At 37.7% G+C, this 20986-nt stretch overlaps 2 protein-coding genes across 3 annotated transcripts in view; both read left to right on the top strand.

Annotated features, from left to right (window-relative positions):
* Window positions 1-18460, top strand: part of itgb6 (integrin, beta 6) — a 43446-nt gene extending 24986 nt beyond the window's left edge. The window contains exons 9-15 of the mRNA XM_052028686.1: window positions 2676-2810; window positions 4696-5110; window positions 7688-7910; window positions 9004-9101; window positions 13678-13797; window positions 16731-16897; window positions 17223-18460. Of these exons, the coding sequence (XP_051884646.1) occupies window positions 2676-2810; window positions 4696-5110; window positions 7688-7910; window positions 9004-9101; window positions 13678-13797; window positions 16731-16897; window positions 17223-17318 (1254 nt within the window). The 3' untranslated portion in view covers window positions 17319-18460. The remainder of the gene's footprint in view (window positions 1-2675; window positions 2811-4695; window positions 5111-7687; window positions 7911-9003; window positions 9102-13677; window positions 13798-16730; window positions 16898-17222) is intronic.
* Window positions 17302-20986, top strand: part of pla2r1 (phospholipase A2 receptor 1) — a 126693-nt gene continuing 123008 nt past the window's right edge. For both annotated transcript variants that reach the window (XM_052028493.1, XM_052028574.1), the window contains exon 1: window positions 17302-17339. The gene's annotated coding sequence lies outside the window, so the exon portion shown is untranslated. The remainder of the gene's footprint in view (window positions 17340-20986) is intronic.

A 20986-nucleotide genomic window follows, 5' to 3' on the forward strand; every position in this document is an offset into this window, starting at 1 on the left:
TTGTTTCCTGGGATGAGGGCAGTGGGATTGCCTTATGAGTGCAGGTTGAGTAGAGTCCCATTTAGTCTCCCACGTTGTGGTTCTTTGCTCCACTAACTTACTGCACATTGGACACAGCACATAGATCCAGCATAACAAGAAGCTCTTCTTCAATCTGATGATAAAGATCCAGAAGGTGGTGAGAGTTTGCAGTCTGAGTTCTTCATCAATCATTAAATGACCAACACTACAGTTGGTTTACTTCTCCTCACTTGATTATTACCACATTAGCACCTTGCAGTTCTTTTCCTTAGTGATAAAAGCATCATCATCATCATCTCTGTTATTTATTTCCCATCCCTGAATGTGCTTTTGATGCATCATAGCACTTGTTAAGCTGCTTCTGATTTAAGAGTCAACCATAATGTAAAACATTTGACCCCCATATATGCAGTATTGAAATGTGAATGTAACTAACAATTAAGTGTTGTGTTATAAGTTTTTGCACAATTCTTACAGCTATTCTTTAGTGTTTTGTATGAATCCAAACAACCTGGACAAAATTGTACTAGCGCTAAAGCTTTCCAAATTGATTCTGCTACCTGTGGAATTCCCACCAAGGCAAAGATGAAACTTTATCTTTTCCTTGTCATCAAAAACTTGATTACTTGATAAACCATCACTTGTTGAAACACGAATTAAGCTGCAGATTTGCTCTTTATTTTCCAACTCAAAGTTGACTGGATTTTTTGTGGGCTCATTCACCACAGGCGGTTTTGTAAAGACATCTGCCCTTGTTAAAATTGTTTCCAGGTGCACCTTCATGTCATAACACTTAGGCTGGTGGTGCTGCATAGGCAATTAAGTATCATATGCTCAAAGTAAACAATTATCCTTTTGTGATGTTCCTGAAGGGCTCTTTCATGAACTGATTCACGGTCTGCAGGTAAGAAAAGCAGCAGGTTTGTACAAGCCGATTTTGTATTTAGAACTAGCAGATTTGGAGAATTATTTATTCAATGCAAACATGTTTGTAGCAACTGCATGCCAAAGATATTTTATGGCATTGTGGTCTCCCCTGAAGTAATTACTAATGTATGAAGAATTGTTGCATGACCCTGGTAATCTTCAGTTCCAAGTTGTACACAAGTATTCCAAAATATTTTACAAATATAATACATCCATATAGTTATTTTTCTACAAAGAATTTTGAAGAGGGTTAAATTAACTTTCCCTTTATCTGAATTCAAATGGTATTATTTGATTAAACACAGTGTCCTACTTGAAATTTGGTATACTAACCAAACAAAGAATTCCACAAAAGGAGGCACTTTGCAGTAATGGAAAAGATTGATGAAGGTTCTACTTTGTTGATGTTCTTTTTCTGGATTTTGAAAAGCTGCTTAATAATAGATTTCTGAACAAAATTGAAGCTGATCAGGTTAAAAGGGAAGTTGCTCAGTGGATGTGAAATTGGCTAAGGAATAGAACACAGAGTGATCATGAATTGTTGCTTTCTAGACTGGAGGAGATGTCCAGTTTTGTCCTCCTGAGGTCTGTATAGGTCTATTATTAATTTCAAAGTTTGTAGATGACACAAAACTTGTAAATATGGTAAACTAGAACACAATAATGTGAACCAGATGGACATAAATTAGTGAAATGGGCAGATACTTAATTACAGATAAAATTTAATGCGGAGAGATTCTTCATTTGGGAAGAAGAATGTGAGAAAGCAACATAAAATACTGATAGACAATACTTTGGAAATAATGTTCAAAGAGAACATACAGAGAAGACCGGAAAGAATAAAATACGAGTTATGCAAAAAGATAAGAAAAACTAGCTTTGTCTGTTTTGGAGCAGGGTAGTGAAAGGAGATTTGACATGTTGAAAGTCATGAAGGGTTTTAAAAGAGTAGATAAGAAAAGCTGTCTCCGGTTGCAGATGAGTCCCCAACTGAGAGTACATATTTAAAGTAATTGTCAAAAGAAGCTAGGTGGCATGCTGCAAAAGTTGTTACTTGGCAAGATATTGTGTTCTGGAATGTATTGTCTGATTGAGTGGAAGTGAATTTAATAACTGCTTTCAGAAGGGAAATGGGTAAATATTTCATGTGGGGAAGAATGTTGCAGAGCTGTGGGGTAAGAGCAGGTGAAAGTAGAACTAATGAAGAGCTCCCTCAAAGAATCAGCACAGTTCATTCAGTGTTTCTGTTTACTTATTTTAATATTTTTAATTTATTAGCATTCTAAGGTAATGTAATAATTTAATTTTCATCTGAAGAAGTTTTATATGTCTCTGTATATCAGAGATAGGTTAAAACTCTTAAAACCTCACAGGTTGTCTTGTGGCACAGGCTACCAGAGCATTCTGGGGACAGGGGGTCAGCAGCTTACTTCTGTGCTGCAGTACACAAGTACTAACACAATCTAGTACATTGCTGAGGCCTTGCCAAGTAACTTCAGAATCAGGAAGCCCAGGGCAAATGAACTCAGGAATTCATACCAGGTCATAAAATTGTAGGGAGAGTGTGGGAGCAAGTCCAGGGCAGCAAGTCAGATCAAGGACACTTCACACCAACTATCTGACAGGGACTGAGGAAAGAACTTGGAATGTGGAACAAAATGCATGTGGATGGGACAAATGCCTCCCTTGTGCTACAAGATTTCATGATTTCTTTTCTGCTCTTCCAGGAGCTGCGATCTGAAGTGGAACTGGAAGTTACTGGGGATACTGATGGAGTGCAGTTTTTATTCACGGCTATCTGCCAAAGTGGCACTGTCCTTCCTGGAGAGAAGAAATGCTCTCATCTCTATATCGGAGAGAAGGTATCAGTTTTTTCTTTAAGTAACAAATCTATATGTCATATATTTGATTGTGAGGGATATTCTATTTAGTACTGCAACACTCTTGCCACTCTTGCCTCCTAATCTACCTAGTGATAAACATTGCAATGGAAAAGAATTTAGTAGGTCATTGCAAAAGATTACATGAGTGACTTAGCATATGAAAACAAATATTACTCAAAGTGATTTTGTTTACTCGATGTAATGTCCTTTCACTTCTGCCAAAAAAATGAAGATTTGTTTTACTGACCAACTTAGGATATCAGTACAGTCATGTAATAGCCCTGTTGAAAGGACAATAGTGAAAGCATATGGATGCCTAAATTGCTTCCATTAACAAGGTCGACAATATTAGAAGAATTTTATAATTTATGATATGCCAACGAATATTTTAACAAGAAATATTTTTGAAAAAAATTATCTTCAAACTATACAATCAAACATTCTTGTATACAGTTTTAAACAAACTGAGAAGTCAAGTGAATAAGTATTTATAATGGGCTGGATGGCATTGACACTGGCACACTGCAAGTTGGAATTACAGGATGCGCTGGTGGTCGGATACGGGCACGTCTGATCTTTTATTGCATCTCTGGACTTATTGCTGAGTCCAAAGGGATTTTGTAACTTACTAAAGCAAAGACCTAAATATATGCCATATTGGTTGTCACCTTTGCACCAATCATAACTTACTTTTCTAGCATTGCTCCATTTATTTGAATAGGAATCAGAATCAGGTTTATTGTCACTGACTTGTATGTCATGAAATTCGTTGTTTTGCAGCAGCAGTACAGTGCAAAGACATAAAATTACTATAAATTACAAAATAAATAAATAGTGCAAAAAGAAGGAATAACGAAGTTTTGTGTTTAGGGGTTCATGGACCATTCAGAAATCTGATGGTGGTTCCTAAATCATTGAGTGTGGGTCTTCAAGCTCCTGTTACTCCTCCCCAATGGTAGTAACAAGAAGAGGCATGTCCCGGATGGTGAGGGTCCTTAGTGATGGATGCTGCTTTCTTGAGGCACCGCCTCTTGAAGATGTCCTCGATGGTGGGGAGGGTTTTGCCTGTGATGGAGCTGGCTAAGTCTACAACCCTCTACAGCCTCTTGTAACCCTGTGCATTGGAGCATCCATACCAGGCTGTGATGCAACTAGTCAGAGTGCTCTCTACCATACATCTATAGAAATTTGCAAGAGTCTTTGGTGACATACCAAATCTCCGCAAACTCCGAATGAAGTAGAGCTGCTAGTGTGCCTTCTTTGTGATTGCATCAATGTATTGGGCCCAAGATAGATCCTCTGAGATGTTGATGCCCAGGAACTTGAAGCTGCTCACCCTTTCCACCGCTGACCCCTCAATGTTACTGAACTTCATTAAGAAAGTAAATCTAGAAAACTTTTTTAAATTATATTTGTCTTTTTAATTAATTAACAGAAGTTTAATTTGTTTTTAAATAATTTAATTTTTAATTATATCAATTTTAACTATTTTTAAATGTCTGACTATCACAAGCTGTCAAAGGTTGTCAGAGCAGTGCTGGAGGCCAGGTCTCAGAATGCAATGCCTAGAGGGCTGATCACCATTCACAGCCCTGTCTGCTTCACAGGATGGCCAGGGAATTGAGGTCTTGAGATTGTCAGATGCTGTGTGGCCACCAAGCATAATTTCTATAGTGGGGTCGAGCATGGTGGTATGACAATGTTTATATCGTAACAATATGATGATATGATGATATATGACATAAATATAACCCTGAAACATATAACCCATAAGATATAGTTGGTGACTAAATTGATGCCACATTTTTATTTCTTTACTTTCTGAAATGAGATGTTAATCTACTGTTTTTTTTTATTTAACTAGGTTTCCTTCAATGTGACTGTCGAGTTGGCTGAATGTCTGAAGGAACCTAAGCATATTGTGATAAAACCTTTAGGATTCAGAGATACTCTAGAGATAGAAGTACGGTCTGCCTGCAGCTGCAGCTGCGAAACAAATGCAGAGCACAATAGTTCAAGATGCAATGGCAATGGCTCTTTTCAGTGTGGTGTGTGCACTTGCAATGCTGGACAATTTGGTCCTCATTGTGAATGTGCAGAGGAAAGCATAAATTTTGGCATCTGCAAGAATGGTGCGGGGAACATTTCCTGCAGTGGTCGAGGTGACTGCTACTGTGGGCAGTGTGCTTGCCATCTATCCGAGTTTGGGCAGATATATGGTGCCTACTGTGAATGCGATAACTTTTCCTGTGTGCGATTCAAAGGGCTTCTGTGTGGAGGTATGTAAAGTTTTATTCTGAATTCAGTTATTCTTTAGACAGTTTGATATCCATGCAATACATTCTTGACTTTTCTTCCCAAACCACATTTATCCTCAGGTAAGTAGAAATATTCTCAATATGAATATCCAGTATAGACCTGAAATAATCTGAGTCAGTAATCATTTCAATTGTGGACATTGATGGATAAATAATTAAGAAGTCTACAGTGTACGCAAGTGATTGCTGAGATTACATAAAGAGTTTTCTCTATTGTGTTCTGCCAATTATATTTGGGTCAAATGTTTCATTGAAGCTGAATCTTTTAGGGAAGATGATCTTTAGATTTTCAATTAAGTTTGGTTACAAAGTATTTCTTGTGAAATAAATTCTTAAAGAAACGTGATCAAATTTAGTTACTTTGTGCATTGCAACATTTTAGCATTTAACATACTAATTAATATGATATAGGCTTTAATTTGTAGATTACTAATGTCTCCACATTAACATCATTACTTTGAGAATGACCCAATAAAATTCACATGTATGTTTTTTTAAATTACTAATGGCACATGGAAATATTGGATTCAGCTTCCCCAATTTGAAGACATAGATGCTCTCTGCTCCAGTGCTTTATTAATTTCTTTCATGTTCTTGTTAATTATGTTATTCTTGGTTTATGCTGGCGTAAATTCACTTTGGATCTCAATTAAACATATCTACTCAACCATAGTGAAGTCAGACATGCTTTTGTCACATGTCATAATTTTTCAGAACTTGGTGCTGATGAGTCATTTTGGTCTAATGGTTAGAAAATCATATATGCTGTGAATCTGGCCATTAACCTTTATTCCTGAATTTTGGATGTGCATTCCTGTTTTGCAGAGATCCAAGCCAAAGTTAATTCTTCTGAATTCTGCAGTATCACCATATTGGGTGTACTATTTTTTTTCTCTGGAAATGATCCAACGCATTTGAAAATCTAGACTTAGAGTTATATTGCTTTTCATTCCATTATATGTCTGATATAAACATTTCTTCAGATAAAGTTTCCTGTTGTTCATCTCCAATTTCAATAAGGATTTCATGCAACCAGACAATCCTTTTATTTCTTTTCTTTTGCAATTCCCACATGCAAAAAATGCAAATTTTAAAATATGTTTTATTTTGCTAGTGCAGATCCCTAAGTCATAAAGAAAGAAAGTTTGCATTTATACACCAGTTCCACAAACATAAATAAATAAGCAATTAGCCAATAGTTGTGAATGCTAGGGTTATGTTTCTGAGGTGAAAGTACAATTAATGAGTCAAGACTATTACTGTGTCTTACTTCTGTATCCTCATTCCTTGAATAGTTGTTAAGCTGAGGGTAGATTTTTTGAAAAAGATAATTTGTCATCTAGTAACATGTCAGAATGAATAGTTACAGAACAAATTCATGCACCAAGTAGGTAATCATCTCTCTCCATGATTATCCAAAGAGTCATGTATGAGGTTTATTGCTTATTTGACAACAAGGACATCCTAACAAATTGTGTTGCTTAGATATGAAGTAATACATTAGCAAATTGGCAAGATACCAATACAGTGCCAGAAGATTACTGAGTCAAATCTGTCAGATTACATTTTCCAAGTGAAATACTCCAGATCCTGAAAATGTTGGAAATACTCAGTGTCTCTTACTTCAGATTTGTCATATTTGGTTTGGATAATGGGATGCAAAGTCTCAAATGCAGTTGCGGAGAGTGGAGGATTATTTTAATACAGACTTGATTTATGCTTGTGCCTCTGCTAAAACCCCAGTTCTCTGCTTCAGCATCAATTGCTTTCACAAACAAATTCTCTTTTAGTGAATTTGTTTATAACTCATTGAAGAATGATTTGCATGTGAGGGTGTACACACACACACACACACACACACACACACACACACACACACACACACACGCACAATCAGCTATTTCAGTGGTTCTTGTAAAGACCATTTCAGTTAGGTCTATTTCCTTGCTCTTTCTGAAAAGCCCTTCTACTTAGTTTCCTTTTAGTATTTATTAATTTACTTTAAAAGGTTACTGTTAAATATATATTGAATCTGCACTTAAATGCCAGGCTCTCATTGCATAAACAAGGTTTTTCTAGCCTCAGTTTTGTCAATCATCTTACATCTGTGCCGTCTGGTTATTGACCTTACAGCTAAGGGAAGCTTTATTTTTTTTCTTAATCTTTCTTGATTTTAAACACCTCAGTCAAATTTCTAAGACTTTTCTGCTTTATTAGCTCCTTAAGGGCTGTTCCAGTCTTGGTATAGATTATATTCAACTAGCTTTCTTCCTTATTATTTATTTTAATGCCCATGCATAACTGTTTTACAGGAAATTTAAGGACTCCAGGCTAAGCCTATTTAAAGTTCTTACAGCAGTTCGGTTTGGCCAATTAAATTAATATTTGGATTCACTGCCTGTATATATTCTGTTAGCTAATTGAGACTTAAAATGCAAGAAGTATTAATAGTATGACCTAATAGTATGCATGGTTTGCTATGGAAATCATAGTTACTTTGGATTTCATCAAAGTTTTGATGATTATTCCTTTCTCTAGGGCATGGATCATGTGATTGTGGGGAATGCCATTGTGACCAAGGATGGACGGGTGAATACTGCAATTGCACCACAAGCACAGACTTATGTATTTCCAAAGATGGAGTCTTATGTAGTGGGCATGGAGAGTGCATCTGTGGAAAATGTGTTTGCTCACATCCAGGGGCCTCTGGAGATAAATGTGAAAAATGTCCAACTTGTTCTGACGTCTGCTCTTCAAAACGGTAACCTGCGCAGCTCTTCTAAGTAGCTATGTCCAGATATCCTTTTCCTCATTCATTCCATACAATGTGAACTTTGTTTTATTCAATATAATGTGAACTTTGTCTTCCTAAGAACCAAATTTGAACTAAAAAAGACTGCTGGAGAAACTCAGCGGGTCAAATAGCATCTACAGGAGAAAGGAACTATTGACGTTTTGGGTTAAGACCCTGCATCAGGACTGAGAGTGGAGAGGGAAGATAGCCGGTATAAAGAGGAACAGGGGAATCTGGTATTTTGCTCCAGATTCCAGCATCTGCAATCTCTTGTCTCATTAAATTTGGACTGCCTTTTAAATTGCTTTTAGCAGCCTTTTGAATTGCTACGGTGTGATTCATAGTAATAGAATAGCAATTCAAAAGGCTGCTAAAATCATAGAATCACACAGCACGAAAACAAGTCCTTCAGCCCACCAAATTACAATGAACATTACTAATCCTACACATATTCCATTTTTATTCTCCCCACATTCCCTTTACTCCTCTTATATTCTACCTCACCCCTCCGCACCAGGGAGTCAGGATTGAACTCAAGTTGCTGGAGTTGTAATTAAGCAACTCCACTAGCTGCAACACCGTGCTGCCTAAACTTAACCCTTTCCCAAGCAGTGAACTGCCGTTTGTCCTTTTTTTAAGGAACCCCCTTAGCTGTTTTGTTTTAAAGGTAATAAATGATCTTATTTCACATTTCAAAGAGATTTCTGTAGCTGTTTCAAGAGTGCTCTCTACTATTTCATGTAGCATAAAATGCATTTAGAAGTTATGAATATCTAAAGCTATGTTTGCAAAGAATAAGGGAGAGTGTCTTACTTTTTTGGTGTACTTTGGCTTCACTAAAATGTCTTTTGATTAAGGACTGTTAGGCATCAACTATATAAATGTGAATATCTTAAAAATTCCCCAAAGGCATTTTGCCTGATTGGGATATTCCTTACATTTGCCTTTGAAAAAAATGTGTTGGTTATTAAATCTTAAGGAACACAAATATTTCAACTTTTTAAATGAAAAAGAGAAAATTCTAGCTGTTATTAATCTCCATGATAATCTCGTTTTGCAGAAGCTGTGTTGAATGTCACCTATCTAAGGTGGATGGATCAGCAGATGAATGCCAAGAAAAATGCCTGCTAGTTGATTCCATTGTCAATCAAACAGCAGGTAGTAAATACTATTTCTTAATTGTTTGCGGAAGAAGTTTCTCATCCTAACCCTAAAGTGAAAATATGCAAAATATAATAATTATTAACTTTCTCATGGCATGAAATTTGCTTATAAATGCCAGTAGTTTGTCATTGATACATAAGCATTCAGGTGCCAGCAAGCTGGGAGCTCTTATTTGAATGCAAAAATCCCAATCTTGTTGGCTGATCTCCACTGTTTCTCTTCATCATAGCAGTAGTTTACTAAAATTATGCAGCATTTATGCTGGGGCATCTGATCTCAGGTCCAGCTCCAGGTTTAACCTGCCACAGGATCTTGAGTTTCACTTGCGTGAATACAGATTGTGGGGCTGCAGATAAGAATTAGGTAAGATACATTTTTTATGCTGATTTTATTCTGGTTATTTGAGAGTATTTGTGTTTGATTCTTGTGTCTTTAAGTGATTTTAAAACTTATAATTTAATTGTTTAATAAATTTTTAATGTATAGCATTGAAGAAGCTTGACAACTCTGGCAAATCAGAGTTCAGTTTGCTAAGGTTTCCTGAGAAATTTTGTGGGTGGGGCTTGTTCTGGCCTGCCCACAATACTTGATTATGTCACCAGTCCTGCCACCGTTTAAGTTCTGGCCACTCAGCTCCAGGACTACTTTGGACAGGAAGATTTGCCTTAAGGAACCAGAGGAGGTAAGTTCAGGACAATGTGGAACGTGAGCTGCAGCATGCAAATAGCAGCCCTCTCTCAGGAAAATCCAGGCTATTTTATTTCATTTTACTCCTTAATGATCCCTCATAATGAATTTAAAATATGAAAATATGTATGCTGGCTGGTAAATAATGGATAGATATTCCATTTCTATTCCTTGTAATGTTGAAAGTGGATTTGTGGCATGCAGGATAAGGTGCAAAATTTCATTAAGTCAGCATTAATTTTGATAAAATATAGAAACTAAGCTGAAATATTATGTTAGTTGATATTACCAAATATTATACCATTTTAATCTTTGACCACGATAGTTAAAAAATCTCGAAATCTGGATATTGTGTTAGAGTACTGAAGGGGTATTGCTGTGATAAGTTATTCAAAACAAGAGAGAGGAAGGAAAGATCTAGTACTTGCATAATACCTTTTTTGGTCTCAGGTTACGCAAAAACCCTTTACAGACTGTAAGTATTTTTACGATATAGTCATTGTCATAATGCAGAAGCTAACTTGTGACCAATAAAACATAATGACACAGGATTTGTGGGGAAAGGAAGATAGTTACCCGTGTAATAGTTGGCAATACATTATGTAACATTCAGCAACTTTTAAAGTTCGCATGAGTGCAAAAGCCTTAAAGTGCAACCAGTTGAATGCCTGTGAGTTTTGATTATACTCTGTGGGAATGACAACTCTGTTGGAATGACAACTTGGACATTCGGGCTACTGCCATTAAAGTCTGTGCTGGGTTGCAACTGCAACAGGAATAGATTCTACATTGATTTCTGTTGACTATGGTCACTTGGTTGTTTGATTAATTTAGTTGTTTTTAAATTATGTTACTTTATTTAAATGTTTTTTCATTGTTTTAGTTTCTGTTTTTCTTTTTAAAAAATGTTTCTAACAGTTATAATAGGTTTTGATCTACCTGAATCTCTGCAATTTCCAGGCAGCAGCTAAGCTTCAAGCTTTATGTGCTACAGAGGTCTTGCCCCTCTGATATTCAGAGACATTTAAAAACTACTAAAATAAAGCAAAAAACTAAAAAAAAATCATAAAGTGTCAAACAAATAAAATATTGATACTTATTTATGAGGCATGAAAGGAAACATGAAATTAAAGCTTCCCCTTTGGCTCCTCATCTGAATTATAGATTATCCATCATTATTAAGGGATCTCTTTGCATCAGACTGACACAGGAACTGATAGGTGAATTGCAGCAAAACCAGGTCCCGCTGCTGGACAGTGTGGGAATATTGCCAGTTCCCTTTAGAACTGCTGCCCGTAGCCAGCAAGATTTATTCCATGATCTTTTGACAGAAACCCAGGCTTACTCAGCTGTGAGTAGTTTTTTTTTGGTGTCTGGCTGAATCCTTAATCCACAAGAGATGGAGCCAGTTTTTAGACCTCATTGACTCCCTTAGGAATCATACTAGTTAAGTCCAAACTCCTCTTGCACATCAGCTGTGAGACCAGGCAGCTTACACTGATGCAAATTAGAACATAGAACAATTACCGCACAATTCAGGCCCTTCAGCCCACAAAGCTGTGACGAACATGTCCCTACCCTAGAAATTACCAGGCTTACCCTTAGCCCTCTATTTTACTCAGCTCCATATACCTATCTAACAGTCTCTTGAAAGACCCTATCGTTCAGCCTCCACTACCATTTCCAGCAGCCCATTCCATGCACTCACCACTCTCTGAGTAAAAAAACTTACCCCTGACATCTCCTCTATATCTACTCCCCAGCACCTTAAACCTATGTCCTCTTGTGGCCACCAATTCAGCCCTGGGGAAAAGCCTCTGACTATCTACCCTATCAATACCTCTCATCATCTTATACACTTCAATCAGGTCCCCCCTCATCCTCCGTCTCTCCAAGGAGAAAAGGCCGAGTTCCCTCAACCTGCTTTCATAAGGCATGCTCTGCATTCCAAGCAGCATCCTTGTAAATCTCCTCTGTACCCTCTCTATGGCTTCGACATCTTTCCTGTAGTGAGGCGACCAGAACTGAGCACAATACTCCAAGTGGGGTCTGACCAGGGACCTATATAGCTGCAACAATACCTCTTGGCTCCTAAATTCAACTCCCCGATTGATGAAGGACAATACACCATATGCCTTCTTACCCACAGAGTCAACCTGCACAGCTGCTTTGAGTGTTCTATGGACTCAGACCCCAAGATCCCTCTGATCCTCCACACTGCCAGGAGTCCTACCATTAATACTATATTCTGCCAACATATTTGACCTACCAAAATGAACCACTTCACACTTATCTGGGTTGAACTGCATCTGCTACTTCTCAGCCCAACTCTGCATCCTATCTATGTCCTTCTGTAACCTCTGACAGCCCTCCAAACTATCCACAACACCCCCAACCTTTGTGTCATCCACAAACTTACTAACCCATCCCTCCACTTCCTCATCCAGATCGTTTATAAAAATCACAAAGAGTAAGGGTCCCGTTACAGATCCCTGAGGTACACCACTGGTCACCGACCTCCACTCAGAATACGACCCTTCCAACAACCACTCTTTGCCTTCTGTGGGCCAGCCAGTTCTGGATCCACACTGCAATGTCCCCTTGGATCCCATGTCTCCTCACCTTCTCCATAAGCCTCGCATGGGGTACCTTATCAAATGCCTTGCTGAAATCCATATACACTACATCTACTGCTCTCCCTTCATCAATGTGCTTAGTCACATCCTGACTAGACTTGTTCTGGGGGGAGATTTATCGGGAAAAGATGTGTGTGGTGTTTATTGCTAGAGGGTTAGAGTGTAGAAATAGAGATGTATTGTTGCAATTATACAGGGTACTGGTGAGTACTGTCAACAGTTTTGGTCCCCTTATTTAAGAAAGGAAATACTGGGAGGCAATCCAAAAGAGAATCACAGGGCTTATTCCTGAGATGAAAGAGTTGTCCTGTCTTGATCAGCTAGAGTGATATTGTTTGGAGTTTAGGAGAATGAGGGGGTGATCTTATTGGAACGTATGAGATCCTAAGGGTGCATGAGAGTGTAGATGTTGAGATATTTCCACTAGTAGGAGAATCTTGAAGGAGGGGACATAATTACAAGATTAGGGGGCAGTCATTTAAAACTGAGATGTGTAGGAATTTTTTCTCTCAGAGGGTTTTGAATCTCTGCCCATTAAGTTTCATCTGTGAAAATGAGTAAAATTGCCACTCCTGTGTCAAACAGAATTGTAAACATGTTCAAATATGGAACTTAAGTTAATTTGAACAATGAATAGTTAAAGGTTCCAAATAAATAAAACTCAGTATAGACTTGTTATTCTGGCTCTTTAAAGCTTTAAGTAAAATAATAGTCATGCAACATATACTGTATGTTCGAATATTAATCCTTCTCTGGTACTTATTTTGAAAGTTTTTAATGTTATACTTGTTATATCTACTTAAAATACTCAGTCTATCTGAAGAATCTCAATATCATTTTGATTGTATGATTCCCTATTAAGTGTAGCGTAATTGAGGCATATTCATTGTAAGAACTGACAATGAAGAGGTTTTGCAACATGGGAAATATGGGCCATCAAGTGCAGTAGAAAGTTCATGATTAATGCTAAAAGACTCTGCACTCCCAATTATATTGAAGCTGTACTAAAGAAAGATGACTCATGCTTTTGTTGGCTAATGCTGCTGGACCACACATGGAGTTACTAAAATGAACAGAGCTGGGAATCCTTTCTCATAAACCATTTGAGTGGAAAATGAAATTACAAAAGTGTTGTACTGAATGACTATCAGTCATTGAATAGAAAAATTCAGCCATTTAGGAGAGTGTTCAGGTAGTTTCAGTGTGAGTTCACAATCTGACTGTATATTATCAAACTATTTTTATAGACTTTGAAGAAAACCAAGCTACCTATTGTACTTTGAAAAGCAGCAATGATTGTACAATGTCATTTCGTTTAGTTAAATATGAAAATGGAGGATCACTTCTTTTTGACCTTGAACAATCTGGTAAGCTTGACAACACATAATTTTATATCCATGCATAAAAGTCTAGTACATTTTTGTCATGTCACTGGATGGTAGATGACTGTGAGGCAAAAATTACCAATTTTCAAAAATGAGGATGAATTAGTTAAATTACATTCAATGTTTAATGTAGATGTTGTCAAATTTCAGTTTCCAGCATCATTTTAACAGCAAATTTCCAAGTCACATTTGATTAAGTGAAATACTCTGTTGATGAGACAGGAGTAAATAAGAGATGAAAACAGAAGCATCATAGCAATCAGTATGTTGTGAGCATATATAAAAAAGAAAATCCTGGAAATATTCAGCAAGTCAGGTAGCCTTTGTGAAAAGTGGAACAGATTTAATGCTTTGTGACTTTTCATCTGTGATTTTTCATCAGAATTAGGCAGAACATAGGAACATAGTTATCAAAAATAAACATTACCAATTAACAATTTAAATAACAAGTCAAACATCATCCATCGGAGAACATTTGATCTCAGAAAGGAGCAGATATGTTGCAGATGAACTATTTTGAATATGTTTAAAAAGCAAAAAACTGCAGATGCTGAAAATCTGAACTAAAAACAACATGTGCTGAAAGTCCTCTGTTCCTGTGGAGAGTTAACATTTCAAGTCAATGACTCCTTATCAGAACATGAAAAATGGGAAAACAATTCTGTTTAAGTTGTGCGGCGGCGGTTAGGGGGAGAAGAATCATTGAACTGAAATGTTAACTCTGTTTCTCTGTCCAGAGATGCACTTTCTGTTTTAATTCATAATTGTTACCAGATTCAGGCAGTATTGGACCAGAGAACTGGGAAAGTAAATTAAAATAATGATAAAGGACAGAATATCATATTATTACTACTTAGGAAATCCTAATGCTAATACAAAGGGCAAGAATGCCCTACTAGCTGGCCATTAGGTCCATAATACAGTGTGAAGGTCGGAAATGTGTTGGAGGTTAGATGCATGTGTTAGAGGTTATCTGATTTCTCACTCCACTAAGGACGTTTTGTAGTTGCCATATCATTTTTTTGCCCCTTGCATTACTCCAGCCATAGCTGGCTTACCTGGGGTAGCCCCATTTATTTTAGCAGGGTCACTCACAATGTAAAAGGTAAGCTTAGGAAAAAAAAAATTCCCTTTCAGTATGTTTTGCCTTAATTCACATCAATTTCTTGTGTTTTTAAATAAATATTATTTTTAAATTTATTGTTTTTAACTTCATTTTTGAATAATCTTTCCAACTATGTCCAACTTCCTTTGATCACTAGCTAGTGTATGTGGTGACTGTGAGCCATGGACTGGGATCAGAGTTTTCTGTCCAAGTGTGTACCTAACTATTATACAAGTATAATTATCTCTTCTCCTTATCAATTTAATTCTAAATAGTCAGACTTGCTTTCTTGCTTGATTGATAACCCTTCAAAATTGTCCTGGTATTTTCAGAAATTAAGGATTAATCTCTTGGGCACTACCATGACTAGTTCTTGAGGGAAAAATACATGCAGAAATGATAAAATATATATATTTGTGTGTGTGTGTGTGTTTAATTTTCTTTGAACATTTATATATTGTCATCAACTCACAGAATACAGAAACCAGCCCCTGTCTCGATAGATCCACATCAACCATCAAGCACCCATCTGCACTAATCACAATATGGTTTAATATGACCCATTTTTTATACGTACCTTTGCATCAACACCACCCTATCAAACTCTCCTGCCATCCAAATGCACTAGGGCAGTTACCTGTAGCCAGTCAACCTGCTACTGCAATATGTTGTACGTGACAGGGAATTTGGGGCAAGGAGGCTGAAAGAAGGAGACTTGTTTTCAGGAACATTTCCAAATGATATTTCTCACAAATATTGTCACTTGGTGGTTTTGAGGGAAAAAAGCACCAAGTGAAAGTATTTGGTAACATCCCCCTCTTCAGAAAATTAATTAATCTGTCCCTGAGTTTTTTAAATTAAAGAATGAATTATGAATTGCAAGTTCGCACAATCTTCATCAGCCATGATGTGTAGCAAGGTTTTGAAGCACATTCTTGAAGGAAATCATTGACATTTTAGAGTTATTGTATGTCTTTGTTTAAGGCATTTTTCTTTAATATGACACAAACTGTTAATTATTTAAGACAGTTATAACATTATTATCATCATTATCAATAAGCTATCCAAATGTATGAAATTTTATTATAATCAGACCAGAAGTTAAACATCCAAGTCATATTGATTATTTCATTTGAAAACAATTGAGTTTGGCACAGTAGCAAAGATAATATAGCTGCTGCCTCGCAGCTCCAGTAATCCAGTTCAATCCTGATTTCGGGTGCTATCTGTGTGGAGTTTTCATGTTCTTCCTGTGACTGCGTGGGTTTCCCCCAGGTATTCTGTTTTCTTCCCACATCGGAAAGATGTATTGGTTGGAAGTTCACTGACCGCTGTAAATTGCCCTTTGTGTACAGGTGAGTGTTGGAATCTGGGAGAGTTGACAGGAATGTGAGGAGAATTTAAAAGAAAAGGGTTGATGGTCAAGGTGGACTCGGTGGGCTGAAGGGACTGTTTCCATGCTGTGTAACACTAACTCTGATTTGAATAAATGTTGGAAATTTGGAATCAGACCCAAGAACATTGGCCCAGAAATGACTGTGCACCATTAAGGACGTGCTTTTTGACTGTTGCACATTACAGCAGCCACAGTTTTGATTGCTGCCCACCATAGCAAACTTCAATAGTCCCTGCCATTGTCTTGCATTTATGCCCAGGCTGTGAAGGAAAATGTGGCATCTTTAAAAGAGAACAAATCCTGCACTTAGATCAATTTTTGGTTGGCTGGAGAGCACAGAATATAGTGGAAGTTAAAAACAACATAATATTATCACTATCAACAATGTGCTGAAACATTGTATTCCTTTTGCAGAATGTCCCTTGCCACCAAATGTTTTTATGATAGTTTTGGGAATTTCTTTGGCTATCCTTGTTGTTGGATTGGTTATTCTCAGTATCTGGAAGATGCTTATATCCATTCATGACCGCAAAGAAGTAGCCAAATTTGAAGCAGAACGAGCAAAAGCTAAATGGCAAACCGTATGTACATATAATATATGTAATACAATAACATAAAATATTTGAAAATCTATAAGTTAAGGCCATGCATAGTTTGATGAATAGCTATTATAGACAATGTAGCATTTACTACTAAGAGCTAATTTGATAAGAATATTTATAAATTCCAGAACTGATCTATGTTACTAATATTGCTGGTATGATTGTAACATAACTTGAAATGGTAATGAACTATAGCTTACAATATATCATAGCAATAGAGGTAGTTCAGAATTGGTTAATGGCTTAGTGTGTAGAACCTCATAAATGTTTCTTCTGACTGAATTTACATGTATTATATTTTCAGGGCACAAATCCACTTTACAGGGGTTCAATTTCCACATTCAAAAATGTGACCTACAAACATTACGGAAAAAAGGAATTTACTACAATTCAGAATTAGTAGTTAACTTATTGGAAAATAGTAAGTTCTACAATAGGCCAAATATAGCTTTTTATTATTTGTATTGTCTAGAACAGCTACACTTTTGTTTTAGTTTTCTTGCCTGCATACTCTGTGTAGCGATCACAGTACCATATGTACATTTTGAATATTTTATGTATATTTTGGAGTGCTTGTGACGATTGAGGTGTGAAATCTAGGGGATAGAAATTCACCTTGTGTGATAATAGATTGGCCATTTATTATTCTCAGCACCTAACATTCAGTTTGAAAATAGTCAATTGAACTCACTACTTGGTGGGGGTCATAGTGGCCAATTGAACTGACGCCAATTATTTTACATCATATTTTACTAACTTTTTGGCTCCTCCCACTTTCTCCAAATCAAAGGTGTAGCCATGGGCATTCACATGGGCCCCAGTTATGCCTAACTTTTTGTTGGCTGTGTGAAGCAGTACATTCCAAACCTCCCCAGGCACCACTCCTCAACGTTTTCTCTGCTACATTGATGATTGCATTGGTGCCACTTCCTGTACCTTGACGTAACTTGGTGATTTTACTTGTCAACTCATCAAACTCGCTACCAACTTCCACCCCACCCTCAAATTCAGTTGGTCCATCTCCGACATCTCTCTGCCCTTTCTTGATCTCTCCATCTGCATCTCAGAAGACATATTATCTACAACAATCCCACTGACTCCCACACCTACTTTGAATACACTTCCTCCCACCCTGTCACTTGTAAGGACACCATTCCTTTTCCTCAGTTCCTCTATCTCTGCTGCATCTGTTCTCGAGATGAGGCCTTCCACTGTAAGACATCCGGGATGTCCTCCTTTTTCAGAGAACTGGGCTCCCCCCCCCCCCCCCCCCACTGTTATTGATGGAGCCCTCACCAGCATCTCCACTACTTCCTGCACTTGTGCCCTTACCCCATCTTCCCAGGCAGAACAGGGATAGAGTTACCCTGGTCCTCACCTAATACCCTACCAGCCTATGCTTCCAGCATATCATTCTTTGCAACTTCCACCAGCTATAATGGGATCCCACCACCAACCACTTTTTCCCCTCCCTTCCCCTTTCCACTTTCCGCAGGGACCACTCTCTCCATGACTTCCTGGTCTGCTTATCCCGCCCCACCCATCCCCTTCACTCCTCAGGCACTCTCCCCTGTAACTCTTGTTCCCTAGCCCCACCTGGATCCACCTATCACCTGCCAGCCCTTGCTCTACCCCTTCTCTCTACCTTTTTATACTGTTTATCTCCCCTCTATCTTTCAGTCAAGATGAAGTGTCTTGAATCGAAATATCGACTGTCCATTTCCATCCATGGATGCTGCCTGACCCGTTGAGTTCCTCCAGCTTTTTGTTTGTTGCTCCAGATTCCAACATTTGCAGTCTCTTGTGTCTCTATTTTACATCATTGTCTAAGAAAAATTTCTACTCAATATTGCAAAGAAAGTATCAACAACTTGAATTTATATACATCTGTAATGTCAAAAAAGTTGCTTTGCAGTATCTGCAAAAAAACTGTTTTAAAAAAATGAGAGCCTTGGAGCCACAGGGGTTAAGGGAGGATATTCCAGAATTTAGGGTCCAGATAGGTGAATTCATGACCACTGATGGTGAAACAGTTATATAAGAGATGCACAAGAGGTCAGAATTAGAGAAACACAGAATGGGATGTTAATGTGTTTCAAGTTACAATACAGGGACAAAGAAGGTACTTCAGTTTGAAAGTTAGACAAACCTTCTGTAGTAATGTAGTTGCAATTTTTGTTTGACCCTAATTCTTAAAACAAGGGTTTGCAGCTTATGCAGTTTCTGTGTAGAAAGATCAACGTGTATTTTTTCTATATTTCTTTTTTTTTGTGTAAATGCATAAGCCTAGTTATCACTATCTGATATATTGTCATTCTAATACATTAAATGTTCATTTCAAATGATTTCATCAACTAACCGCAAAAATATGACTTGATTTCCATCTCCGCTAAAATAGTGAAAGACAGGATTTGATTTGACTGAATTAAGGGTGTACAATTTAATTTTCAGGTTTTTCCTCTGTATGTTAAGCTAAATGATGATATAGATGTCAGGGGGAATATAGAACAAAAACAATAATATTGGTTAAAAAAAAAGGAGTAGATTTTGTTTTACTCCTGTAATAATACACACAAATATAAGATGGGAAGAAAACAGCCAGTAGATAAATTCGTCAAGTTTAGATAGGACAAAATAAGAGCAGAAAAAGCTGGAAACACTCAGCACGTCCAGCAGCATTAGTGGAGAGAGAAACAGAGTGAGTGTTTCGGGTCAAAGATCTTTACACAGATGCTACCTGACCTTCCGAGTGTTTCTAACATCTTCTGTTTTATGTCAGATTTTCAGCAGTTTGATGCTTGATGCTCCAACTGCTGTGGAAGAGTCTGTAGTTCTCACATTGGTCTTGTCAGTGAAGACTAATCTGTTCAAGAAGAGAAAAATTTGATAGCTTATTTGAACAGAATAAGTTTCTAAATGTGGGAGAGACCTGAATATGGATTTAAGATGGTCATTAATAATTTGAGCAGGGATTTAGGAGGTACTATTCTTCTTTAGAAAGTGATATGCAGAGATGCATTTAAGGGGGAGCTCGATTAATATAAAAGGCAGAAAAGGGCAATATTAAAGGGCCCTAATTACACTCACCCTGATCCATTAGGCAGGCCACATTTGGTTTTAAGATTTCCATGACAGACGCTGTTTTGTGAGCTTTCATCAGGAAAGGTTAGCAGGTGGACAGAGAGAAAGATTCAAGGATATTCTCAAAGCCTCCAGGGAATCCCTGGCCAATGACAGCTCAAAGTGAGGAAGAAGCATTCATGTTGGGATGGAAAACCTTAAGTCCATTCATTGAAGGCACACAGGTCCCAATATAAATAGCAGAAGGTACACACCTGCTCAACCAGGCACCTGCTGCTCCAACTCCCGTGGAAGAGTTTATAGTTCCCATATTGGTCTTGTCAGTCACTTCAGAACTCACAGGACCAGAATAGAAGCAAGTCATCCTCAATCCCTAGGGTTGCCTAAGAAGAAGAATGAAATGTTCAGCAATACTGTCATCTTATCTACATTTGGTCTTTCCGTTGCAGAGGAGGTTTCATTAAGGGCAAAGCATACAGTTTTACTATTTGAATGAAGTGCAAATAAATTGTTCTTTTGCCTAAAAGAAGTGGTTGGGACCCAAGAAGGTGGGAAAGAAAAAAGTGAAAGGGCAGATGTTGCATCATCTGAGCTATGTATTTCCTGCACCTCTGCTCTCACTCTCTCTGCTGGACAGAGCAAGAACAGAGTTCTCATAGCCCTTGTCTTCAACGCCACCAACCTCCACATCATCCTTCATAACTTCTGCCAGCTTCAACAAAATCCTACCACCAGACACATATTCTCCCCTTTCAGCATTTTGAGGGGACCACTCTCTTTATGACTCCCTGGTCCACTCTTCTGTTCCCACTGAGCACTCTACATCTTATGGCACTTTCCAATGCAGTCACAGGCGATGCAACATATGTCCTTCCACCTCTTCCCTTCCTACTATGCAGTCGCCCAGCAGTCTCTCCAGGTTAAGCTGTAATTTACTTGTACTTCTTCCAATCTAGAATACTGCACTTGATGATAACAATGTGGACC

This window comes from Pristis pectinata, chromosome 1, assembly GCF_009764475.1.
Source record: "Pristis pectinata isolate sPriPec2 chromosome 1, sPriPec2.1.pri, whole genome shotgun sequence".
Classification (NCBI taxonomy): Eukaryota; Metazoa; Chordata; class Chondrichthyes; order Rhinopristiformes; family Pristidae; genus Pristis; species Pristis pectinata.